The sequence below is a fragment of the Populus nigra genome, chromosome 2, assembly GCF_951802175.1.
Source record: "Populus nigra chromosome 2, ddPopNigr1.1, whole genome shotgun sequence".
Lineage (NCBI taxonomy): Eukaryota > Viridiplantae > Streptophyta > Magnoliopsida > Malpighiales > Salicaceae > Populus > Populus nigra.
In genome coordinates, this window is record NC_084853.1 from 26927941 (window position 1) to 26955845 (window position 27905).

Consider the following 27905-nt stretch of genomic DNA (forward strand, 5'->3'; position numbering starts at 1 on the left):
ATCATCTCCTTATGAATCAATTTTCACTTGATACCAAAATATTTCTCTCTTGGTATCATTAGTTTATCTCATTCTATCAAAATAACTAATCAATACTTTCTCTTCCATTTCTCGGAAGGTAATTGCCGATACTAATGAATCTTATTTCTCCCATTTCTCGGAAGGTAATTGCCAATACTAATGAATCTTATTAGTATCATTAGTCTTAAAATATCGGGTTAGACTAATCAATTTCATTCAAGTGTCGATATCAATACAATTGATTGATATCATTAACTATTCCTACCTCAGAAAACTTAATCAATTTTTATCCATATCTGGTTTACTATTAAAGTTGCTAATGTCAAGAACCATTGACATCATTAGCCTCTTTACCTAGAGTAGTTAATTAGATTAGAAATGGTTGCCAATATCAATTTGACCCATTAATATCATCAACTATTCCTGACCCGAAATAGTTAATCAACTTATCTTTTTCCTTTAACCAAGAGTAATCACGCTGATACTAGAAATCTTTACTAATATCATTAGTCACCCAATTACTCAAGATCAACTAATCAATTCAAGGAATGATGGCATCAATGAAACCCCATCAATACCATTAGCTATCCAAACTCGTATAGTTAATTAATGTCATCTGAAATGCCGGTACCAATGGAACCCCATTGATACCATTAGTTATTCAAACTTGGATAGCTAATCAATGTCATTTGAAATACTAGTACTAATGGAATCCCATTGATACCATTAACTATTCAAACCTGAATAGCTAATCAATGTCTTCTCAACCTTCCATTAATACCGATCTCTTTTCATTTTTCTTATTAATATCATATTCATTGTAACCACTGTTGCCAAGTATCATTCACACATAACCTTAGTTATCGACACTACGGTCACTAAGCATTATTCACATAACCTTGTTCACCCTTATCATAGTGCCAAGTATCAATTTATGCACTTAACCACCATCATCATGGTGCTAAGTATCATCGTAATGTATCCTTAGCCACCGACACTACGATGATCAATTATCTATCATTTCTCCTCCAATCTCCAAGTCATTATCTATACCCAATCCATACTGATGTATGTAAGATAATCACGTCTATTCTAAAGTTATTATGACTAATTTAATATCTATCAATGTATGTAAGGATCCATTCTAATAATAACATAATTAATTTGATACATAACAATGGATACAAGGTACTCATGTTCGTTTAAACATTATCTTAACTAACTTGATCCATATCATTATACGCAAGGACACATGTTCATTCAAACATCATCCTACTTAATTGATTTATACCGTTGTACGTAAGGTACTCTTATTCATTCAAATAATATCATTACAGGTTTAATACATATCAATATACATAAGGTATTTGTATCCATTCCAATTATATCATAACTAGTTGACACACATTAATATACACAAGGTACTCATATTCATTCTAATATTTATCAAAGCAATAAAACAATAAATTCTGAAATTTATCAATAATTTTACACAAATTGAAAAGATAAGGTGCGATGCACCTACTTGTTTCCCCAACTGACCAAGTTCCTTTAACTACTAATGACCCTACTCTAGGCATCTCTTCTGTTTGAGAATTAAGAGATTCAATGAGTGTCCTTTTAGAATTTTTTCACCATGTGTGTTCACATACTATTGCAATCTTATTCACATGAATTCATCGTCATGTTTTAATTTCATTTTCTGATTATTTCCTTTAACTACCTTATTACACTTTTTAGATTAGTTGTCATTTGAGAACACCATTTACCATTTTATTCGTAAGTAAAGTTACAGACTTCGGTTTTAAATGTGGCTTGACTCTTTAGAAAGGTAAGACACGATTCTACAACTCTACTGAAAGATAAAAAGCCCAATTCTACCCTTAACACCCTTGAAATTATCCATTATAGTAATAAGCATAATTTGTCCAGTACAAGACAGTTCGACCCTTCTTCCATTTTTAGTCCATATCTGAAGTTCTATAACTTCAAATTATACAAGGTTAGTTTTGTTTGAAAGATAACATCCATACCTACAACCTTTGTGAGAACCCAATATGCAATTTTATCATTTGGGTGCCCTAACCTCAGCTGAAATGTGGGTGATTGAACTGTTCAATCCCAATACATGGATTGGATAACCAATATCTCAATTTCCTACTATTAATAATATGGCCGAACATGCCTAAGGAAAGACACCAAGGATTTTCTTCAATTATAATAACATGTTTTTGATGGTTAAACACAAATCAAGCCACCACACTTCCCATTTATTTCATTTTTGCTAACATAATTTAAATAAACATTTTAGTAAGTTTAAAGTTTTTCCTAACTCAATCAGAACTAATAAAAGACAATGGTGAAGTTAACCATCATTATGTCATGCAACCTATACCAATAAATCAGATCATGTTTACGGATAAATCTTTCTAGATCAAAACAAAACCAAACTGACCTGAAAATTGACAATATATTGTTCACCGATGAATAACTTCTTCTCGAAGTCTTTAATCCCGATCTCTACCATTCATAATGACGAGCTTATCAATATAACCAACGTATCCAAAATTGAGCAGGCTCCAACGGTGGACGAAGGAGGAAACCGCCAGCGACCGTGACTGATCTGCATGTAGGTTTTCCTTGAAATGTTACGAGGGCTATATATATCACACAAAACCAAAGCATTCAGATCCCAATGGTAAGAAGTTAGAGGGTGATGATGAGCATAATATATCCAAACCCTAGCCCGATCTAATGGTGAAATACAAAGATATGGTCGTTTGAGTTTCTGCTCTCAAGGTACTCTCTCTCTCTCACACATTCGACCATCATATGTATTTTGTTTTTATAATTTTTCTATTTATATAGCAAATCTATTCATATTTACTAAAACATCCTTATGTCAAGTTCAGGTATCTTTTTCGTTCAACCAAATGCCTTTTCTTAGTCTGCTTTTAAAATACCATGTGAAAAATCTCTCTCTAAAATTTCTTTTCTAATAATTCAATACTATTCCATTTTATTTTATTTTAACTAACCTATCTCATTTTCGATTTTAAATTATCAATAATTTTATTAACATCATAAAATTTGATTGGAGATTTACAATTTACCATCTATTTTATTTCTTACTATTCAATTCATCATGGTGAAGTTTTTTGTTGAGATTTTATAGAATTTTCACTGAATCATTTGCATATTTAAATTATAAATTTTTAGAGTTTCACACATATCATCTACTCTAACGAATTATATTTTGTTCGCTTGAGTTTTTTTTAATAAAAAGAAACCATGCACGTGGGGCTAGCATTTTCATGGGCTAGACATGCAAGCCTTACAGTCTCATATCTTATGTATAATATTTTTTAAAGAAATAATTATAATGTTTTTTTTTAAACTGTTCAATTATGCCATATTTTTTAAAAATAAGATTAGAGAATTTTTTGGTTACATTTACAATTATTTTAATAATTATATATATAAAACTAATATGTACAATATTTAAAATAAATTGCATACTAATATTTAATGAGAATAATCTCTCTCTCTCTCTCTATATATATATATATTGTTTTTTCTTTCTCTCTCTCTCTCTATATAATATTTTTATTTATTTAAAATATTGTTTTTCATAAAAATAATAAATAAATAAATAATAAAAAGAGAGTTTTGACTGGAAAATATATTTTTTTCCTAAATTTAAACCATTTGAATTCTTATATTATTATTTTTTTAATTTTTTACTGAGAAAACCATGATTTTCATAAAATAAAATCATTGTTTTTTAATTTTAAAAAAGAAATACATAAATATTAAGATTGAATTTTGACTTAAAAAACACATTTTTTTTACTACAGAATTTAATGATTGACAAGTAGGCCACGCGGGAGCTTCACTTTCCCATCACCGATCCCCGGGTCAATGACTTGACCCTCCCTCCCTAGTTGCCTAGTCCCTCCCTTTTCTTTTGAGTAAATTACAACTTAATCCTTGTAGTGTTTAAAATTAATTAAATAGTCTTCTAAGTTTAAGAAACTAATTAATCCTTCTTAGTATTTTTATTATAAATATTTATCTAGTATATATTTATTTATTTATTTTTAATTATATAGTCATTGAAATTAAAAATAATAATTTGAAAAAGAACATAAAAGGACTAAATAATATCCTTTTGAAATAAAAGGAACTAATTGATTCGTTTATCAAGAGTAAAGGGGCTAATTTAACCATGCTATTTTTCTTCCTCGTATAAAAACTGTCATCCCCGTTTTCGAAGCCCTAATAATTGAATTCAAATCTGTCTCTCAATTTATTTTGACGATTTTGTTTTCTTTGCAGAGTCAAGGTCTTTATAGGTAATCTGATTCGATTTTCTTTTCTGCTTGATTTAATCGGATTGTTTGCTTTCGATTTCCTCTAATTTCTCGCAATTATTACCGTCTTGTGCTTTTTCAGTATCTAATGCTGCTTAATTGATCATTTCTTTTCATAGAATTCTTTTGCAGTATTTGCTTTCGATTTCGTTTCATTGTTTTTAGTTGCTGTTGTCAACTTTTATTGTAATGTGAGAGATACTGCTTAAATTAAATTAAATTTGATTGTTGAATTGGAATTTGAAGTCTATAAATGTTGATAATGTATACCAATTTGATCAAGTTAATTCTTCTATACTGGGCAATTTAAGATTGGATTAACATTTTAAATAAATCTGTTGTCCCCTTATTTTTCTTTTCCAGTTTCATTTTTGAATTTTTTAGTTTATCGAGGTTGCAGGACTTTTGTATGAAGCTTGTTGATTGAGCATGAGCACTCAGACTCAGGGGGTGAAGAGTCCTCCTTTAAGGGGGTATCGGCGAAGGAAGACAGTGCTGGACTTAAACGCCCCTCCTACTGAAGGGAGGGGTGATGAAGGGACTTCAAACCGAACTGAACCTCAAGGAGTGCAAGCAAGCCAACAAGGACAGTCCTTGCCACCTCCTACTATTGATGTTGATGTGTTCGATGATGATGTCATTGAATTGTCACCCGCAGCGTTTGCCGAGGTACATTCTCTTTCTCTCTTCTCAATTTTGAAGGGTTCTTTTGTGCTGAGAAACTTCTTTATTTATTATCTTTTCCTATTCCATTCTAGGCTAAGAACAATGCTCGAAGAGCTCATGGAAGGGCTGTCGTTGTCGATGTAGAGTCAGGTGATAAACTATTTTCTTTGCCTATGGTATCTTGTGCTAAATGGAATTGCTGTCTTATTGCTTTGTCTAGCATCCTGTTTGCAATGATATTGATTATATAATGCTAGTGTGTGTTTCTCCTGTTCTCTGAGGATATATATGTACTTATTACCTTGTCTTCTCAAGTGTGCATGCCCATCACATCTCTCTCTTCTTATTTGTGTTAACTGTAGGGCGAACAAGTAGATTGTCTCACAATAACCTCAACAAGCGTAGAAGAGTTCCACCAAACCAAACGATTATCAATTGTGATCTTTACATCAATTTGGAAGGAGGCAGCAGCAGCAGCAGCAGGTCTATGGTAATACCTGCAACTCTAATGCTACTTGTGTTTTCATTGCTGCTCCTATAGTTCCCATTGCTATTTATTCCTTGCCATGCTGTTGATAAATGATTGAGTTGTTGCATTAAAGTTATTGCAACTAGGATGTAATTTTGCAGAACTCAAAACCCTTTTTAATAATCTTAAGTACACATTAATGGCTCGGCATGATTGGAATTTGATCTGTAAATGTTATCCTTGTGCACTTCTGGATTGCTTTTAGGTGCCTAATTAACTTTGCATTCACGTTAGGAGATTATTCTAGGTACTCTGGTCTTTGCATACCTTTTAATATTCGTAATTTTGTTTTCTTATACATGATTTTAGAGTTACAATGGATATATAAAGACTAAATTTGGAATGATGATCAGAGATCTCTGTATTTTTGTCCGTGTTGATGTTCATGCATGGGCATGTTCAATGCATCCATGTTTTGATTTATGTTTTTGAAACTGATGATCAGTGTTTTACTTTATTGCTAGAGGGAGAATGTGCAGACCCTGCCGCCAAAGGAGCCAACCTTCAACTGTCCAATTTGCTTGTGTCCATTGGTTGAGGAGATGTCAACAAAATGTGGACACATTTTCTGTAAGACTTGCATTGCAGACGCAATCAAAAGACAGGCTAAATGTCCTACTTGTAGGAAAAGGGTCACCAATAAAGAACTTATTAGAGTGTTCCTCCCAGCAACCAGTTGATTTTGATGCTTGCATTCAATTGCTGTTTATGTAAGTTTGCTGCGTTGCTTTATTTCCTTTAGTGGCCAGTAAATTCGGAAGGAAGTAACAGGGGAGGGATGCAATATATATTTGTACAGATGTTCAGATCCACAAACATGCATGTGTACCTTCACCTCAAGATGAAAGGTTTCAAAAGCATAATAATGGTGCTCCAGATGCAAATTGATGAGGGCATTCCCAATAAAATACTGTTAAAACAACGAATGAGAGATCCAAGACTCATTAACATGGCACATATTTTGAAATGCAACTTCCTCAATCCTGTCAATGTAAACTTTGAGTGAAACAGAACTTGGTGTGTATGTCTTTTCTATGAGATAAATATAATGTTTGCTTTGAGATTTTGAAGAATGCGGTTTCCTTCATGGCTAAATATTCATTAATTTTTTTCCTCTATTCTGCAGCAGGTTTAAAAGAAAGAACTCTGAGACAGAGGGATATAGATGGAGCAATGGCTATGGTGGATCCTAATTTTTCGTGTGAAGGAATTTGTCTAACTTATTGTGCAGCTCAAAATGAAATGCCCGGTGGCAATAGTGGGTTTTGTTATTGGAATAAAATTTATGTTTAATGGATGCATATCAGTGATCTGTTTTCGTTTACTGTTGGCTAAGGTACGTAGTGACTAGATTGCAGAGGAAGTTTTATGACATTTATAGATAGTAACTTGAATATTGAAACCCAGTGCTATAGAAGTTATAGATATTAAATAGAATGAATGATTTGCTTTTAGTTTCGAGTGTTGCTGCATGCATCTTTGTAGGAGGGGCAGCTCGTGGAGTCCCAGTGATTTGCTGTAAGTAGTGGAGGCTAGAGACTTCATCTATGGAAACTAATCCAGAACACTTTAGCTGCCAGTACTATTCATCCTCACACAAATCACTATGGATTGTAATAGTTAAAATTTTCAATTTGATCCTTAAACTTGTTTTTGATATAATTTGGTCATTTTGAGTGCAAATTCCAATTACATATTTTTTTTTGGATGGGTTGGATTGAAAGTTAGAGGATGAAAGTGAAAATAATGGGTTAAATAGGTGGTGTTTTTGAATTTCATATAAAAAATTTATTTTCATCCCTCATCTTTTTAGGTTTATTGGCGATCGGTCTCTTTAGTTGTTCAAAATTAAATTTTGTTATGAAAGTACATTTCTTTTATTTTTTCAGTTTTTTTTTTGTTAGAAAAGAGATGACACTAGATTCTAGTTTAGAAAGAGAAAATGATTGTTGATGATAATTTTGGCCACCAAAAAGAATGGAATTGATGTCAATGGGTTTCATTTCATAAGGGTAGTTTTACCTAGTGTTTATTTTACTTCTTGCTTGAGAAGATAGATTTGGTTGTGGAAATGTTTTTGGGTTTGAGTTGATTTTGGTTTTTTAAGCTGTATTTTTTTTTTTTGAGGACATGGATATGTTTATCAAGGTGTTTTGAGTGTTTTCTAGATGTTTTAGGTCAAAAATATATTGAAAAATGAGTTTTTAAGACAAAAAATTGAAGTTCTGATTTTCCAGCGACTTTTGGTCACTAGATTTTGCAAAAGCAGATGACATGTTATCTATTTTTATTGATGATATTTCATCCATTTTTTTTAATAAAAAACAAACAACATGATAAGAAAGTAAAAAAAAAAAACATGTTTATAGGTGTGGTTGGGTTGTTTATTTTTAAATGCCTGTTTAGGCTTCTTTTAAGTTTTTTTTTTATATTTGTTTTGCTATTTTATATTTAGGTTAAAACAATTGATAAAAAAATCTTTGAATCCAATTGAGTTTATAAGCTGGTTGTAGGTTTAATGGGTTAATTCTAATAACTAGACTATTACTTGTTATTTATTTTTGTAGTTTAATGATTTTCCTACCCTTCAATTTTTTTTTAAAAAATATAATTTTATCATTCATCAATAATGTATTTTTATTATTTTAGCACAATGTTCTTATCATGGATTTTGTACTTCTAAATAAATATTTAATAAAAAAAACTGAAGTTAACATTGTGATTTTGTTACGAAATTGAAGCAAAAGCTTTCAGAAACTAAATAAAAAATAATTGCCGAGTAAAGGAAATATTACACTTACCAAGTAGACTAGAACAGAACACATGTTTTGAGAAACGTAGCTCATCTTTTTGTCCAGGCAGCTCCGCCTTATGCAAGCCCCGAACGCAGCCTGGTACACCACCACAGCACGGTCCTCCCCAGCTAATGGTCCACCTAAACAAAAACATATTAATTAAGCAGCCTGATTGGCCCAGCAGCCCAAACGATTGCATCGACCATCCCTCTTTTTTCTCTCATATTGACCATGAAAAATTATTTGGATTTCAACCTAGTACCATAAAAAATTCTCAATTATTGACACATGTTTTAATGTATTTGTTTAGTTTCGAGAAGTCGGAGTGGACACACATCAAATTTTTCTATGAAGAGCAGACACCATTTCTATTGCTAATGGCACGACACAATAGAGCTAATGTACCTATCTTATCACAAGACTTGTGCAATTCCGCTCTCCACATGCTTGTGCCACTTTCCATGAGACGAGCACTGATTTCTCATGAATATTATTCTCCACTCACCACGAGGCTCTCCATCATTAAATAGCAAGTCTATACACCACAAGATAACTATAACATCATACTTCACGAGGTAAATGTGATCAAGGTCCATGAATATCTCTGGTTACCAGGTAAGGAAAACAACTACTAACCACACATGATGTGAATTCCATTGATATAAGATTCAGAAACCTAAAAGCAAGTTTGAATACAATCTCAAAATGCCAAAAATCAGATTTGACATAGAAAGCATAACACAACGATTACCTTGAACTGATGCATCAATAATATTGGAATTTAAACCTCTACTCAATGATTAACAAATTGCAAATAAGAAGTACAAGGAAGACGCTACTGAGATAATTGTTATTTGATAAGTCAATTTCAATTATTTCAAGAACAAAAAAATATGAGTTTTCCTAACACATACAAATATTGTTTTGAAATAAAAGTCTATAAAAAAACATGAACACAAGATAAATAACCCTATTTATAGTAGGTAAAAAATTCTCAAACAATACTGGAAAAATAATAAAAGAGTTCTAAATAAAATAGAAAAAAGAATTATAAATCAACTAGAAAACTAATACAAATCCCGCATAACAACTTTTGGACTTAATTGTAAGGCTTACCTGATGTTTGATTGGCTTGTGATTTTAACCTAATATGAGAAAAGATATTTTAAAACTTCCAATAAAATTTCAGCCTGATCCAACGATCGGATTGAAAATTATACTTGTTAGCATAAAACCATGTATTAGGAAGAATAAGCTCAAAATGACTAAAATGTCCTTGAATAATAAGGATTGCTGATGCCAACTTTAACTCTCCTAAATAAACATCAAAATCTTTATAATAGCTGCTACCTTTTAGTTTCATTGTAAAAGATGGAGATTCCCAAAATATTCTGCCTAATATCCTATAATGTTAGGATTACTTGTTGCTACCTGTCTTGTCTTACCTCGTAGAGCATGAAAAGTTGTTCAAACAAAGTTGCCTAATTATGTCGCCAGCCCTAAGCCCAAGTTGTGGTTGAGTTGAGCCTTTCTTTTATATGGATTAGATTGATAATAGGCTGCCCCATGTGTTAAAGTCTTCTTGAAGTCAATCTTGGCCCAAATGCTCTGAATAAGCCTATTCAATATCTCATTTAACTTTTTGATCTTGTGATTGAACCAATTAGCACCTCTAGTGGATCTTTGGTCAAGGTGTGTTGATTCATATCATCCCCTCTCTTCTTAAAAGAATTCAATATGAAATCATCACGTGCACCAAATAAAGAGAGATAAGAAACATAAAAAAATAGCTTTAATACCATACTCACCTCGTAGATCCATTTTGTAGGCGCTATAATTGATTATTTCAAGTATATGGAATGGACCATCTCATGGAGGCTATAATTTTGATTTCTATGGGTCAAAAACCTCTCCTTTTGCATCTGGTCCCAAACCCAATCATTTGGTTAGAAAACAACTCGTTTACACCCCTTATTTGTCTTGGATTCATATTGGTCATTTTTCTTCTCGATATACTACGTTATACTCTCATAGAGTGTCTTTACTACACGTGCCTTTTTATTTCCATCAAGACTAACATTTTCATCAACATGTAAAAGAATCAAATCTAATGGAGTTAAGAGATTAAAGTCATAAACAATATCAAATGATGAAATTAGTAGTAGAATGCACACTACGATTATAAGCAAACTCAATTAACGACAAACAATCTTCTTAATTCTTAAGATTCCTTTGAATGACAATATATAAAAGTATAGTTAAAGTTCTATTTACTACTTTCATTTGCCCATCCATGTGTGGATGACAAGTAATAAAAAACAACAACTTAGTTCCTAACTTTCCCCACAAAACCTTTTTAAAGCAGTTAAGAAACTTAACATCACGATATGAAACTATGCTCTTAGGAACTCCATGAAGTCATATTATCTCTCTAATGAACAAGTTTGTTATGTTAGTTGCTTCATTAATTTTATGACATGTTATGAAATGCGATATGTTAGAAAACCTATCAACAACAAAAAAGATAGAGTCTCTATCCTTTTTTGACATAGATAAACCTAAAACAAAGTTCATATAAATATCAACCCAAGATTTCTAAGGTACATGCAAAGGAATATACCAACCGTGAGGTAAGATTTTAGGCTTACCTTTTTTACTTGTAATACATATATCACAGATTCTTTGCATATTCTTTTTTATTTTAGGTAAATAAAAGTGTTCATGCAATACGTCCAAAGTTTTAACAACACCAAAATATCGAATTAAACCACCATATGAGCTTTACAAACAAGCAATTCACGCATATACTTATTAGGCACACAAAGTCTATTTTATTTAAACGTGCATCCATCAAGCTTATAAAACTTTCCAAAAGCCAAATTTTCACACATTTATGTTTATGTATATATATATTATGATAAAAATAATATGAAAATTGGTTTAATAATATGCTTGGTTGAGAATAAGTTTAAAGAGATTTTATACAAAGATCATATCAACAAGTACAAAGGATTTCATAAAGAAATCAATCAAAGAGTCCAATAAGAAGTAAAGTGAAAACTTGGTTTAAATATTCATTTTAGTGCTATATTGTAAATCATTATATCTTATCTTGATAGCACAAGTAAAATGAGCTCACACACTTCACTAATACATACATTTAAAAGGAATGATAAATAATCTCATATAATCTAAGATATACGATTTTGAGAATTCACCTAGGTTAAATCTGTCAAAACTGGAATTTTGCATGAACTGATTGACCGTTTGGTATGACCAAATGAACTAGTCAATCGCAAATTCATTAGCGATGAACACCTAGGGATTCTACAGGAACTGATTGACCGATCGACTTGACCAATCTAAATTGGTCAATCATTTTAGTCATCACTGGGATTGTAATGATTATAAACAACAAGTTTTTGTTAAGAACATATATATAACTTGTTTAATTGCAAACTTAGTGTGGGATTCTGAACACATATCATATACAATTTATTCTAAATGCAAAAACACTACAGAAACACCAATTTTTGATTATACTCAAGTTTGTGCAATCAAACTTTCATAATCTAGCATAAGAGTATACATTCTCATTCTCATTCTCACTAAACTTAAACACTTTCTAATCCTATAAGTGCTATCTTGTAAGATATTAAAATACTAAAAGTTTCAATTGTAATATCCACTCTATTAAAAGAGTAAATTGTAACAGCAAAAATCACACTTGTAAACCTTTGAGAGTTAGGGAAAAAATCTTGGCTTTTACCAAGCATATTTTCAAGTGAGAAAAATCTTGTAGAGGGAAAATCTTTATGTGGCGTAAAAATCTTAGTGTGGATTCATCAAATGGCCATTGTACTCTAAAGCTTAAACAAGTTAAAGAATACAATACTCATATACAATTTGGTACTTAAGGTGTAGATGTAGGCTTGCTGAACCATGTTAAAAACAAGTTTGCAAATTCTCTCCCTTATTTCTTTACTTTAAGCACTTTAATTATATTATTGGATATTGTGTTTATTTGAATTAATTTATATTATTTGTCAATATTAGTGATACACCTAATTCACCCCCCTCTTAGGGTTATAGTTGCCTTAATCCTAGAACAATATGAAATACATCAACAAAATTAATCATTCACGTATAATTTTTTTTCACATACTCAAATCCTAACAACTTAGCATTTAAAGTAGATAGAAGAATATATCTTCGTGATAGTGCATCAACCACTATATTTTTCTTACCTTGCTTGTATTTGATCATATATATGAATGTTTCAATGAATTACACCTACTTGGCATGTTGCTGGTTTAACTTACCTTGTCCTTTGAAATGCTTCAATAATTCATTATCCGAATGAATCATGAATTCTTTTTGCCACAAGTAATGCTGTCATGTGATGCGATTCAACCATCAAAGGATCCATTGGAGGTTTCAATTGGTCCAGTTACTAGGCTTAGGGCTAAGAAGTTCAAAGAAGCTTTCAATGGACTTATTCAAGATACATGGGCTAAGGTGGACTTCAAGAGGTCCAGTTACTAGGCTTAGGGCTAAGAATTTGCATGTTATCGCCTATGCTTCCCGCATGTTGGACGGTGCACAATGCAATTACCATACAACTGAAAAGGAACTTTTTGCAGTGGTGTTTGCTCTTGAAAAATTTAGGTCATATCTACTTGGTACAAAAGTCATTGTTTTTACTGATTATGCAGCTTTAAGGTATCTTTTGAAGAAAAAGGAGTCCAAACCAAGATTGATTAGGTGGATCTTGCTTTTACAAGAATTTGATCTTGAGATCAAAGACAAAAAAGGTGCCGAAAATCATGTGGCTGATCACTTGAGCCGACTGAGGACTGAGGATATACAAACCGAAACAATAAGAGAGACATTCCCCGATGAGCAGTTGTATGTGTTACATTCCTCTACAAGACCATGGTATGCTGATTTGGTGAACTATTTAGTCACCAAAGAATTCCCTCCAGGTTTGTCTACATCCCAAAAAGACAAGTTACGAGCTGATGCTAAATATTATTTTTGGGATACTCCTTATTTGTGGAAATTTTGTGTGGATCAAGTAGTTAGGAGATGTGTACCACAAGATGAATTTCATTCCATTCTTACCTTTTGTCATTCTCATTCTTGTGGTGGGCATTTTGGAGCAAAAAGAACGGCCCACAAGGTACTTGAAAGTGGTTTTTATTGGCCTTCTATTTTTAAGGATGCATATCATTTTTGCAAATCATGTGAAAAATGCCAAAAAACAGGTAATATCACTCATAAGAATCAAATGCCTTTAACGAATATTCTTGTGAGTGAAATTTTTGATGTTTGGGGTATTGATTTTATGGGTCCATTTCCTTCTTCTTTTGGCAATCTTTATATCCTTCTTGCTGTTGATTATGTGTCCAAATGGATTGAGGCGAAAGCCACACGAACTAACGATCCTAAGGTTGTTTTAGATTTTGTCAGGACTCACATATTTGACAGGTTTGGAATCCCTAAAGCTATCATTAGTGATCGTGGCACTCATTTTTGCAATCGTTCAATGGAAGCATTGTTACGCAAATATCATGTGACTCATCGAACTTCCACAGCATACCATCCTCAAACGAACGGCCAAGCTGAAATTTCAAATCGAGAAATCAAGTCCATTTTGGAGAGGACAGTGCAACCTAACCGGCGAGATTGGAGTCTACGACTTGGTGATGCACTTTGGGCTTATCGGACTGCTTACAAATCACCTATAGGAATGTCACCTTATAGGATGATTTATGGAAAAGCATGTCATCTACCGGTGGAGCTTGAACACAAAGCTTTTTGGGCCATTAAAAAATGTAACATGGATTATGATGCTGCTGGGATTGCAAGAAAGTTGCAATTGCAAGAGTTGGAAGAGATTCGAAATGATGCTTACGAGAATGCAAGGATTTATAAGAGAAAAGACTAAGAGTCTCCATGACCGAATGATTACAAGAAAAGAGTTTAATGTTGGAGACAAAGTCCTTCTTTATCATTCGCGTTTGAAACTTTTTCCTGGAAAGTTACGCTCTCGTTGGATTGGACCATTTGTTGTTTCTAATGTTTTTTTTCTTATGGTGCAGTTGAAATTACAAGTTTAGAAACCAACAAAGTACTCAAGGTCAATGGGCATCGCTTGAAACCTTTCTATGAAGGTTGGACGACAGAACTCACCGCTTCTGCGGAGTTAGCTGAACCAATCTATGAAGAATAAGCATGCAACATGTCGAGCCAATGACATAAAACAAAAGCGCTTACTGGGAGGCAACCCAGCACAAAAAAAAAATAACAGATTTGCTTTCTTTTTCCCTTGTCTTTTATTTTTCGCATTTTACTTTATTTTTGTCATTCTCCAATATTCCTTTTCTTTTATTTCAACATTGAGGACAATGTTATGTTTTAAGTGTGGGGGTATTGGGAGAATGTTGGTTTTCTAATTTTGGTTTTCTTTGTTATTTTTCAAAATAAAAAAAAATTATGTTTGATCTTTTGAACTCCCATTGGTTTTTGAGAATATGAGTATTATGTATGAGAATTAGTTGAGATAGATGAAGATATAAATCGAATGAAGGAGTGTGCATGCAAGTTTTAAGGTTTAATTGGTTTAGGGATTGACTTTGAGAATATGTCATGTTGACTTTATAGTGTTATACCAATGCAAGCTTTTGAGCCTTCAACATTATATTCTTTGATTGTGCCTTCTTTCAATGATATGCATCTTTAGAACTTGCTTCATATCTTGTTGAGATTACATTCATATTACATACATACATGAAGATGATAAAGGCATTAGGAATTTTAACCACTTGAGCCTAAAAGCCAACCTAAAGCATATTATCCTTAGTGAGCCCCTTTTGAGCTTGTTTATCTTTTCTTTGCTTTATCCATGTATAAGCCTTAACTTTCTATATGTTTTCCTTTTCCCCTGGCCAAGGATTAGTAGAGCATATACTGATGATATCTCATGGAATTATGGTTGGAAATTATGTGAAAAGAAAGAAGAAGTGATGCTTGATGAAAAGATGGGCAAAGTTGCCAAAGGTAAAAAAAAAGGAAAGAAAAAGAAAAAGAAAAAGAAAAAGAAAAAAGTGTTCCTTTATGTTCTTAAGATTTTATATTGAAAAAGCTTGAAATCAAAAGAAGTTAAGCATTGGTGATTAAAGATGGAAAATTTATGTGCTTTGATGGAATATCTTGTTTGAAATATCATTTTTCAGAATGCTCTACTTTCTTTGGTTTGAACCTTTTCTTTTACTCTCTTTTACCTCACCTTAACCTTAGCCCCATTACAACCAGAAAATAAGACCTTTTGATTCATGCATTGTTTGTAATATGTTATTAATGGAGATGAGATTGAAGAGCAAGCTTATAGTAAAACATATTCATTGATTGAATTTGAGAGATTTAAACACATAAGCCCTAAACACGTGAGTGTTGGAGTGTATATCAATGAGAGGACCTATCACTTTGGCATGGCATAGATTTCATTTAAATCCGGACGATTAATTAAGTTTTGAAGTTTGCATGTAAATAAATTCATGAAAATTTATACTCTTTATCCTTCTTAATTGTGTTCTTGTTTATAATGCATATATTCTTGGATATTGATGGGAGATTAGAAGATTAGTTATAGTGATTTCATTTAATTTAACTTCAATTTGGTTTTACCTATCCTTTCTCGAGGACGAGCAAGAGGTAAGTGTGGGGGTATTTGATGCAACCATATTATTCAATAGTTTCACCAACATTTAACTAGTGTTTTGCCTATGTTTTATATATAAAATGCCTTGATATTCTTTGTTTTATGTTTTGAAGGCACTTTTGGATGAAAAATGCAAAAAGGAGTAAATTGGAGATAATTGGCAGATTTGACCTTCAGTCGATGTTTTGTGCAGAGCGTGAGCACTAGAGGTTGAAATGAAGTGATTCCAGTGGAATTAAAAAGGTAACATCCATACCTTTCTGGACATCTAAGGCAAGAAAATAAAATAAGGAAGAGCATGGAAATCACAGCCTTCAAAGTCAAATCTCGCAATCTGCCAGTGTTGACCTTCGGCCATTCCAACTTGAATATCTAGAGCTACAGAAGTCCAATTGATGCAAACTCAATTGTGTTGGATTCATGACTCAAAGTTATATAAACGATCAAAATTTCAGCCAAAAAGGATGTCATATGAGGGAGATATGATTTTTCAAAGATGACATCTGAATTCTGCCAGCAAACAGGTTTCGTGAAGAAACGAGTCCACATTACGTTCCGAAGCATCTAAACCGATATCCAAGTTTTTATTTCAGAAATTTAGCTTCTCTAAGTCAAAGCTTGAAGATTTCATGCAAGGCTATTTCTTCTTTTTTAGGAAAATAGTTATTGAAGTACTTAAATGTAAACAGTCTACTTAATGGAGGACTATTTTGTAAAATAGAGACCTAGGGTTTCCTAGGATATAAAAAGAATGAGAGAAGAGAAGTGGGGCAGCCAGCCAAGGAGAGAAAAACGCCCCCTTCCTCTAAGAAACTCTAAATTATGCATTCTTCCTTCTTTTTGATTAGTTGTTCAACAAACATGCAAGGCTAAACACTTTTTCTTGGTTGCAAGGACACGGAAACCTTCGGATTTCAAGAACTGTGAGATTTATTTTACCTTTTCTTTTTAGTTTATATGATGAATATATTTGTTCTCCTATGCTTATTTTTCCTATGATTGTTTATTTTAATTGCTAGAGCGGACTCTAAGTTATTATTGTAGATAATCTATTGTTAAGTTTGATATTAAAACCGGAGTTGTGGTATATGAACTTGTGAAGCAACTGAGTTTAATAATTGTGGCGGATCTACGTTATTAATCTTAGGGAGAACATTCAATCAAATCAAACATAGACTGCGGACAGTTATGTTTTCTTGATTAATCAACTTATCTAGTTCTTAAGGCTGCCATTGAATTAAATTACTAGTGCGGACACTGTGGATGTTTGATGGTTAGGGCTAGTTATACGGCGGATCCGTTAACTAACCAATGTTAAGAAGAGATAAATATTCAGAATATAAATTGATGTTTCGTTTCCATGATCAGTTCTGATTTCTGTAGGTGGATGTGTGCTTGTGACCAAGGTTTGTTCTCTTGATAATTTTCTGATTTTATTAAATTTAGTTTGATAGTTTTCTGTTTTCTTTTACTTTAGCCTAGATAACGTCCAAACCCCCCCAAATTACATATCATCTAGCATAAAAATCTAACTTGAATCTTCCTCGTGGGATCGACCCCTTGCTTGCTCTATACTATCTTGTGTGTTGTGTTTGAAGCTAGGGTAATTAATTTGTGTGACCGCGACACCGCAACACAAACACCTACCTGTTTCTCTCACTGGTCCTTTCTTACTTACCTGGGGTCCTACAACTGATGCCTTTTTTGCATCACCCGAGGTTTTACATTAAATTCACTCTTTTTCTAAGATAAGATCAATAATGTACTTCTTAATATTCTTTTAACAAATTGAATACTTTTTTACTCATGAATGCATGTATTCTTATATTATCACACATGAAACTTAAGTTTTTCAACTCTTAACGTTTCAATATAAGCAATACTATCATGTAAACTTATTTCATGCATACACATTTATTATGCTCTTCTTTTCCATATAATAATCACTTATTTTCCTTAAACAACCCAAAAGAATAAAAGAAAACCAAGAAAGAGCCAAATACAAAATTAGTCTATCACAAAACAATAGCTAAAACGGTCTCACTGTTTTGAGAAACGGTCTAGTTATTTCTTAAATCGGTCTAGCCGTTTCTCAAAACGGCTAGTCTATTTCTACTATTAGAAAAATTCCCTTTTCTTTTTTTCTCTAGCGAAAATCTTCATCTTTACAACAAATTTGAGTTTTACCTTCAAGATAATACATACATCATACAAGTTACATATGTAACACACCAAAAAATAATTTCTTTAATAATTCACGCCTAAATATTACAAATTCTAACATTTAAGAATTCTAAAAACTCATATTTCCTTCTAGTATTTCAGCCATAAACTAATTTTATCACATTATTGATGTTTATACAACCATAACCATGCATAAATTCAAGAAAAGATTACATCTAGGAATTTCCTCTAATTGGTCAAACCTAATTAGGGTTTCTACCTTTGGATTTCTCTTTAATTTGTTTAATTCTCCTAACTACTTCCTCTTAGAACATTATTTTAGGAAATCTTTACTAAGTACATAATTTTTCCTTAATCAACATGAACCCTAATTTTACAAACAATTTGGGGCTTTTCTTTTTCTCTTTACAATTCAGTGTTAGAGAAGAATAAAGAAGTTAAGACTTCTTACCAAGTGGTTTTGAAATCAATAGATTACTTCATGACTAACTTCTTGATTGATTTCTCTTCTTCCCCAATTCTTCCTGCTTTTCTTTAATCCCTTGAATTTCCTTTAGGTTATTTCTTGAATTCTTGCTTGAGTAATGTATCTTATTGCTTAACTCTCTAAATGTTCTCTCAATTTTTTTTTGTTTGAATGTGCTATATCTCTCTCTCTAGATTTAAAGTTACAATAGAGCTCATCCTTCCATTCTCTCTTGTATTTGAAGTGATGGTTCCTCTCTTTTCCCAAGAGAGACCGTTACTTCCCTTTTATTTCTTTTTGTCATTATTTTTTTAACCCTTTCTTTAAATTCATTTTACTCCCTATTTTATTTTGCATTTCTCATTTTCAGCCCCAATTCCATTTCGTTCTCCCTTTTTTAAGACCCTTCAAAGTAAACATTATTTATATTGTAATATTATTCTTATAATAAAAGCTTGGGGTTTTACAGAATATATGAAAATGGACTTGATTAGTTATTCCTAGAAAATAAAAAGGTTAATGATATCAATATATTCATTAACATTGACATGAACATGAAAGGAAATAAAAATGGACTTGATTAATTGTTCTTAGAAAATAGAAAGGCTAATGATGTCAATAAGTTCATTGGCTTTGGCATGAACATGAAAAAAAAAATATAGAAATGGACTTGATTAGGTGTTCCTGGAAATAGAAAGGCTAATGATGTTAATGAGTTCATTGGCATTGCCATGTACTAGAAAAAATTGATTAGTTATCTAATGGAATGAAAGCTAATGACACCAGGTATTTGTTACACTTAAGGTAAGGGCTAATGATATCAATTTTGAAATTGACATCGACATCAATTAGTTGACCTAGGTTATGGGTGATGAATTGATAATATGATGTTAGATGTTGGAAATTAAAATAAAAGATAAAAGATTGATAAGTAAATGGGATAAAAAAAAGATTTTAATTATCATCACAGAGTAAAGAAAATAGAACCTAGCTATATTTTATCTAATGTAATATCGTTAGTTAAATTATATCATTTGTTTATGTTTGTTTATTGTATTTTTAAAGATCATCTTATACATGCCAGGAGTATACTTATTTATCACTTTTGTTTATATAGAGTAAGTATAATATGCCCATTTTGGATTATAAAGTATTTTTGTTTAAGCATGTAAATATTAAAGCTCAATTTTTATTATGGATGTATGAATTAATATGGCTCTACTTTTTATTATGTATCCTATATTTTTTTATAAACTCTCAACACTTTATAATTAATGTGTTATATAATTATGTGTATGTTATATTGGATTAATTGAAATTATTGGAAAATGGTTAATATGAATTATGATCCAGAATGATTGGATTAAAGGATTGAGATTGTGAATAGAAGTAAAACAGGTTTAAGTCGATAACTTGAGATATTCTATTATAGAGGAAACTCTATTGGAATTTTGGTAGAATTTGTAGTAGAGTACATGATAATGTTTTTATTTAAAAAATATTCCTAGTAATTTCCTATTAAAGGATGTGTTTTGTCTCGAAAAATTAAGACTATTACAGTATGAGATTTGTATTAGTTTCTTGTTTGATTTATGATTATTTTTTAATTTTATTTAGAACTCTTTTATTATTTTTTTCAACCTTGTTTTAGATGTTTTTAAATTTAAATTTTGACTTTCCAGGATTACATTCAAACTTGATTGTGAGTTTCTGAATCTTTATATACACAAGGTTCGCATTAAATATTATTGTTTTAGAATGATGATATTAAATCATATATAATAATTATCAGCTTGAGCACTATAAAATTTATCACATTAGTTTTCTGGAAAATATTTTTATAGAATTGTTTTTTATAAAATAAGTTATTTTCATTGTTTTTACTTGTTAAAGGAAAGTAATTTTTTTAAAAGTGAATTATCTTCCATTCATAATTATTGAGTGGTGGTAACCAAGATGAGTTGTGATGTTAGAGATCATAATAATGATAGTGGAGATGATGACAATAACATTTGTATTGATTATAATTATAAGATGGTGATTAGTGTGGTATGATTGTATTTGTAATAAAACAACAATAGTGGAGTTAATGAAAAAGAGTGACAATAATTATTATGGTAATGATAGTTGAATAATGATGGTTGCAATGATTGGAAAGTGATAAATGCAAATGGTTACATTAGTAAAAGGTAGTGAGGGGTTGGTGATAATTGTCATGATAGTTGAAAGAACTATCCAATAATTTCTATATAAAATTTATATGTTTCTATATTTTTTTTATAATTTTTTATGATACCATTAAAATTTCATTAAAAAAAATAAAAAATTCAAAAAAAAATGAGCATAAACAAAAGGGGTATTTTAATCATCTTTTTAACTTAAAAAAAATTACCAACATAATTGAGAAAAATCTTCTAACAGTAAATAAATAAATTATATATATATATATATATATATATAAATTTTCATCAATGTTTTTATTAAAATGGGAAACAATAAAAATCTTACATTTGCCATCATTTTTTAAAATGTCTAAAATAATAGATGCTGGCTTGACCATACATGGAAGGACTTTTATTATCTAACTAAGCAAATATACAAGCATCCAATTGTTCAAGTTGAAACTCTATGGATGTCATTATATAAATTAATACCAAAAAACAATTCTTAAGAGTCTATTTGATAATGCATCAAGTCCTTTTAGCTAGAAAAAAAATCAAATAAATAACTCTTAGTTTTTTTAATGATTTTAATTTTTTGATGTCACAAACATCTAAAAAATAAAAGAATATTATTTTATAAGTTTTATACTTTTACACTATTTTCAAAATTATTTTTAAAAACAATAGTTCAACATCATTGTATTCTAAACTAAAAGAGAGAAAAGGCGGTTCACATGGAATGGCATGACACCCATGATAAACAAATTAAAAAGACTATATTACGATGTCAATGATTGTTTTTTAAAATATTTTTTATTTAAAAATATATTAAAATATTCTTTTAAATTTTTTTTAACATAAATACATTAAAATAAAATAAAAACATAAAAAAATATTTTTTAAACAGTTTTCTCAATAAATCCATGTACTTTCTTTAGAGAAAAGTACAAGACAACAAGTTCATCCGTGTTACAGGGCAAAAGAAACTTAACAACCAGACAATAATCAACTTACCCATTAGCCTAAACACTCTCGTAAACATTAACTAAAACTAAAACATTGATGCCTTTAGTTTTTTTTTGTTATTTGCTTTTTCTTTGTTTTTTTTCTTTTTAAATCATCCTTTAGTTTTTTTTATTTTTGCTTTTTCTTTGTTTTTTTTCTTTTTAATTAATTTTTTTTGTTTAATTTAGTTTTTTAATATTAATTTTTTTATTTAGTTATCAAACTTTCATGATACGGATTCCAAGTTTGACGGGTTAACCTAATTAATTCAGATTTTTTTTATTAGTTTTTTTCTTCCTATAGGTTTTTTCTTTTTCGTTAATCTTTTTTTTGTTTAATTTAGTTTATTAATATTAATTTTTTTTCTATTTAGTTATCACACTCTCATGACACGGATTCTAGGTTTGACGGATTAATCTGGTTTGGTGGGTTAACTCAGTTGATTCAGATTTTTTTTTCTTTTTCTTAATTAGTTTTTTCCTTTTAATTTCATCTTTTAATATCAATTTGAATGAAACTTAAATTTCATGATTTGTTTTGTTCACTTTTCATTATATTATCGTAATCTCATGAGGGGATTTTATTGTACTCCTTCTCGCAAAGCACTATTTATTAGAATAGTATTTTGCTTTGTTTTTTCCTTATCAAGTAATTTTTTTTGTTCAATTTTATTCTTTAATATTTATTTTTTTCTATTTAGTTATCACACTTTTATGATACGACCTTGCAGTCAGACCCACATCCAAGGCTCTTGGGTCTAGTGTTGCAGCCAAACTTAAGGCTCTTGGACATAGCGTTGCAACAAAATCCACTTAAATTTGGGTAATGCAAGTTTAATATTATTATTAATATTAAAAATATTAATAATAATATCGATTTAAGTAAAAATATTAATGAAAAATAATAATAATAATATCGATTTGAGTAAAAATTAAACTTTATGATTTGTTTTGTTTACTTTTCATTAGATTATTGTGATCTCATGAGAGGATTTTACTGTACCTCTCATCGCAAAGCACTATTCATTGGAATAGTGCTTTGCTTTGTTTTATTTTCTTTTCAATTAATCCTTTTTTTGTTTAATTTCATTTTGTAATATTATTTTTTTATTTAATTATCATATTTTTATGACATGACCTTGCAGTCAAACCTACATCCAAGACTCTTGGATCTGATGTTGCAGTCAGACCCACTTAAACTTGAATAATGTAAGTTTAATATTATTATTAATATTATAAATATTACTCTAGGGTCAGACATTGCAGCCAAACCCAAGGCTCTTGGGTATAACTTTACAAAAAGGCATAACACTCTTAGATTTTTTTATATAAATTTTTTATGCAAAAAAAAATAATAATAACTTGCAGCGTAGCACAGGCCACGCATCTAGTGTGCATTATCTATTTTCCAAGCTTAAACATATGATAATCTCAGCCTCATGCCCTACTTCCTTATACTATTTTTCACCCTACCCTTATTGGATTTTTTTTTCACTTTTGCCTGTTTTGTACATAGTTATCAGACGGATTCGGGGTTGATCCAGTTAAAAAGCCAGATTCTGGGTTATATGAGTTGGTCGAGATCAATTCGGGTCAATCCGAATCAACTTGAAAAAATAAAATAAAATATTTAAAATTTTAATATTTTATATGAAAAAATTAAGAAATAATCCATATAAATATAGGCTATACATGTTATAAATAATGAAGTTTAAAAGATTATTTCAAAAGGTTTTTTATCCCACATTGAAAAGATATTATGTTAGTATGTTATCATTTTAAGTTGAAGTATTTAAATCAAAAATTTTTTTATCTTATATTGAAAAAACACAACTTTTTTTATGTGAATATAAAGTATATATATTAAAGAGTTTCAAATACCACATTGAAAAAATAATTTTTTTCTTGTGAACATAGAGTATATATACTAAAAGGTTTCAAATCCCACATTGAAAAAATATGACATTTTTATAATATTTATATAGTGAACTTTGAAAAGAATTAATAACCAACTAAAAAATATATAAAAAAAGAATCTCTAGTTAAGAGAAAAAACATATTTGAAAAAAAAAACGGGTCTCAACCGAGTTTTTCTCGGGTCAAAGGTCAACCCAGCGGGTTAACTAGTTTTTGCCGGGTTTTGATTATCCTAGTCTTTTGCCTTACTCAGACGGGCCTGACAGGTCGACCTGATGACTGGACCGATCCGAGTTTAATAACTATGGTTTTGTATAATAATAATAATAATAATAATAATAATTTTTTAAATTATTTTTATTTAAAAATATATGAAAATAATATTTTTTTATTTTTTAAAATTATTTTAAAGTAAAAAAAATAATATTTTAATTTTTTTTTTTAAATTGCGAGAACAACGGTACTCTTAACTGCGTATTCTCTGTTGGCCTGCAAAAGCAAAACCCATTTCCGAAATCACCCCCACTGATCCCCAAACCACACCATTAGGAAAAATTCATGAAAAGAATAAAAAGTGCATCTTAGAAAAGCTGTAGCCTTCCACCCCAAACACGGCAAGATGCATCTTTTTCCCAACTAGAGCTAATTGCACGGTATCTGTAGCCTTACACCCCACTGATCCCTAAAACCACACCATTAGAACCTCTTTTATTTATTTATTTTTTCCTCAAATATAAAAACTGGGTTTTTTTCCTTGTCAAGATTGACACTACTAACTCACGAGAACTAAAAGAGATTTTGTGAACTCTGCCAACCAAATTTCGCTCCTTATGGAAAAGAAATTTGGTGCTATTTTAAGTATATGATAATCCACTTGTTCTAGCTCACATGTCAAGGGCAAATGGGTTTCCATTAAAGAAAAAAAGTTATTTTTTAAATTTCTGCTTTAATCTGTGATCTATAGGCTTAAATTTTTTTCATTTCCTTAAGACAGAACCTAGTTTTGCGTAGCAGCAAAGATGATTCAGTTGTTGTTCTTTGTTCTTTTTGCTGAGGGGTTTGTGGCATCTTTGCTGTTGGTAAAGATTGGGCCATTGAGAGACTTGGTGATTAAGAGTTTGGAGCAGGTGAAGATGGGAAAGGGTCCTGCTACAGTGAAAACTATTGCTGGAACCATGTCTGTGATTCTGTTTTCTAGCCTCATGAGCATTGTTAAGATCCAAAATAAGGGTGCAAAGCTTGGAACCATGTCACCAATGGATCAGGTTCTATGGAGAACCCACTTGCTTGAGGCATCACTCATGGGTACGATCCTATTCTTTTCTTTGGGTCCTTTTGTTTGCTTGCTTCTGTGTTTTTTGCATTCAGCTTCTTTTGTTGTGCTTGATGATGCTGTTTTGGATGGAAACTTGTGGTTTGCAATTATTAGTTCTGATAGTAGTGAAATAAAGAGGAAATTACACTCTTTTTGGGGGGTAAATGAACTTAATTTATATCAAGTCTGTGCCTTATCTGATTACTTAACTATATTCCAATGTTTCCATAAGCGCATAAGAAAACGCTATAATCAGTAGAAATATGTAGACTATATAATGCCCCTGATTATATTGTTGCTTATGAATCTAGAAGGTGAAAACTCGTACCATTGGAGGTAACTAGTGAGAAGAGATGGCGAGTTTGAGTTAAGGATGCATGAATTGATAGCTTACACTATTGTGGAAAACCATGCATTTAGTAGAAGAGTACAATGAGAAAACATATATGAATGGTCAACCTCACATGGTTGAGGTATTGTTGAGTGTGTGAAATACTATTCACAGTGCATCAGCAAATTGAGCTGAGAATTTGATTCGGGATGGTACGACTATCGAAAAGTATTAGGTCACTCACAAAAATATTAGTTTTCACTCCCTACTTTAAGATACAAAACTGAAGAAATATAAATGCAAATTACTCACCACTCTAAAAATATAGATCAATTACCACTTTAGAGTTGTAGAGTTAAAGGTAATAAGTCAATCACTCACAAAAGAGATACAAAACTTGATAGGTCACCAAAAGGCTAAGTCAAAGACTTTAATTCAAAATTCGCCTAAAGATCCTTCATACATAGTCTGAATCATCATTATATACTTGGAATGACCATCCAAGTCTAAGAAATACCAAAATAACATTATTAAGATTCAAATAAATGACTTTGATAGAACTAGACAAACATTAACTAGCACATGTTTTTGACTTTCTAGAAACACAAACAAACACATGGAAACTAAAACAACCATTATTTTTTTTTAGAAAACTCTAATACCATGCATGGTTGGACAATCTCATATTGTATAAGCAATATGTTATTCCTTGGTTTTACCCTTACAAGATGAAAGCTGCCTTTTCTAAGAGGAGAAATATTAGAAAGTCAATCATGTGCAACTTCTCATGTGTCAAGAAGATCTATGATGTTGCTTTTGAAGGTCGATGAGCTCCGTGGAGTTCATGCTGACCACACACACTACTTAGTTTCTTTTGGTCCTTTCGTAATGATTAAATGTATTACCACGTGGAAAGTCAAGTGAATTGTCCTTCAATAAAATGTGGCCAGTTTAGCTACTTGCCTCTCCAATCCTTTGGAGAAGTGAACTTCGTTTTGGCTGATTTGCCGGGTGCCTAGATATAGCTGTTATCATTTCGTTGAAATATTTTTGGATGAATCACCAGGTGCTATTAGATATAGCTTTTATCATTTGGTTCAAATGAAAAAAAAAAAAAAAAAAAAAGAAGCAGAAGAAACTAAGTAGACTGGTGAATAAAAATCAAACATCAAATATTTGGTGAATAAAAATCAACATGATATTAGATAGGCATCTGTGTTTGACACATATACATGTTGTCATCTGTGATAGTTTGGATTTCATAAAGTTCCTGAACCTCTGGCTAACAATATTACTACCACTGTTTATATGAGGGTCTTCCATGATAGTTTTAGTGATAGTGCCTAAGTTAATTTATCTCCCCTCTTCTTTTATTTTCTTTTAGTTCATTACCGGGGTATTTAAATGGGTCGAACTTAATCTTGCAGGTTTCACCCTGTTTCTTGGGTTCTTAATTGATCGGATGCACCATTATCTTTCAAAGCTTATTGGGTTGAGAAGTAGCGTGGGATCTTCAAAAGAGGAAGTTGAAAGGCTTCAGAAAGAGAAGATGCAGCTTAAAGAGGAGGAAGGCAAAGCTTCCAAGGAAATGAAGCTTCTACAAGAACAATTTTCTACTCTGTCAGAGAATTTGAAGAAGCTGAAGCTGGAATCTGAGCAAAAAGACAAGCAGATTGAAACAGCTGAAGCCCATGTTGTTGCCCTTCACAAACGGTCTGCTGACCTCCTGCTGGAATATGACCGATTGTTAGAAGACAACCAAAATCTTCAGGCTCAAGCTACAGGACATAGGATTTGAGGAAATTTTGAAAGATGCCAATCAAGTTTTGGGAATCTCTTTTTCTTTTTCTTTTTTTCTCACTGGAGATATAGGAAACTTCTGCTTCATTGCATGGAAACGGCATTTGTCGCATCTTAATTGGGTAAAATAGGACCTGGCTTCTTTTCAGAGATAAGGGATGTGTTGATTTACCAGTGTCCAATATTTTGCAGTTCTCTTGAGTCTAGAAATTTTGGCCTATCCATCTCGGCGCCCCTTTTCTGATTGGAGTTTTGTGTGCCTATCAAATTCTGATAGCAACAATTCTTTACATTTTGTTTTCTCCAATTGATATGGGAATGTGTTTTAGATTGCTGATAGCATTCTTGTTTTGAAACAAGGAAAAGGTGGTTTGGAACTTCTTATTTAGCCTTCTTCTTCCTCTCCCCCCTTCCTTTCCTTTACTTTTCTTTCTTTGTGGTTGCCTGTATTTATTTCAGTCAGCTAAAGCCAAAAATTCCGAAAGATATGGTGTAACTTAACCAGAAATTGGAAAACCCTGTAGTGTAAATAGACAAAGCAGATAACTGATCCTGCTCCTTCCCATACTGTGCTGAAGGACTTCAATCAACATTCAAATTTCAATCCGACATTTGATGT

General features: G+C 31.3%; 2 protein-coding genes across 4 annotated transcripts; both read left to right on the plus strand.

Moving 5' to 3' along the window:
• Nucleotides 1-4216: 4216 nt before the first annotated feature.
• On the plus strand, nt 4217-7043 carry LOC133681809 (uncharacterized). 3 transcript variants are annotated; one of them, XM_062104960.1, is made up of 6 exons: nt 4217-4376; nt 4795-5063; nt 5153-5210; nt 5423-5550; nt 6054-6299; nt 6716-7043. In XM_062104960.1, the coding sequence occupies exons 2-5, from the start codon at nt 4824-4826 to the stop codon at nt 6267-6269; spliced, it is 642 nt and encodes a 213-aa protein (XP_061960944.1). In that variant the 5' UTR covers nt 4217-4376; nt 4795-4823; the 3' UTR covers nt 6270-6299; nt 6716-7043. The 3 variants fall into 3 exon arrangements, with proteins under 3 accessions (XP_061960944.1, XP_061960947.1, XP_061960946.1); XM_062104963.1 differs by having other exon boundaries at nt 6719-7043; XM_062104962.1 differs by having other exon boundaries at nt 4283-4376; nt 4788-5063.
• A 17291-nt stretch (nt 7044-24334) lies between these two features.
• Nucleotides 24335-27674, plus strand: LOC133681942 (uncharacterized). The gene is made up of 2 exons (XM_062105151.1): nt 24335-25145; nt 26914-27674. Exons 1-2 carry the CDS (start codon nt 24860-24862, stop codon nt 27282-27284), a joined length of 657 nt encoding a protein of 218 aa, XP_061961135.1. The 5' UTR covers nt 24335-24859; the 3' UTR covers nt 27285-27674.
• Nucleotides 27675-27905: the final 231 nt, after the last annotated feature.

Coding starts and splice junctions, on each gene's coding strand:
- LOC133681942 (XM_062105151.1), top strand. CDS start 24,860: ATGATTCAGTTGTTGTTCTTTGTTCTTTTTGCTGAGGGGTTTGTGGCA. Junction 25,146..26,913: donor GCTTGAGGCATCACTCATGG/GTACGATCCTAT, acceptor TTAATCTTGCAG/GTTTCACCCTGTTTCTTGGG.
- LOC133681809 (XM_062104960.1), top strand. CDS start 4,824: ATGAGCACTCAGACTCAGGGGGTGAAGAGTCCTCCTTTAAGGGGGTAT. Junction 5,064..5,152: donor CACCCGCAGCGTTTGCCGAG/GTACATTCTCTT, acceptor ATTCCATTCTAG/GCTAAGAACAATGCTCGAAG. Junction 5,211..5,422: donor CGTTGTCGATGTAGAGTCAG/GTGATAAACTAT, acceptor TGTTAACTGTAG/GGCGAACAAGTAGATTGTCT.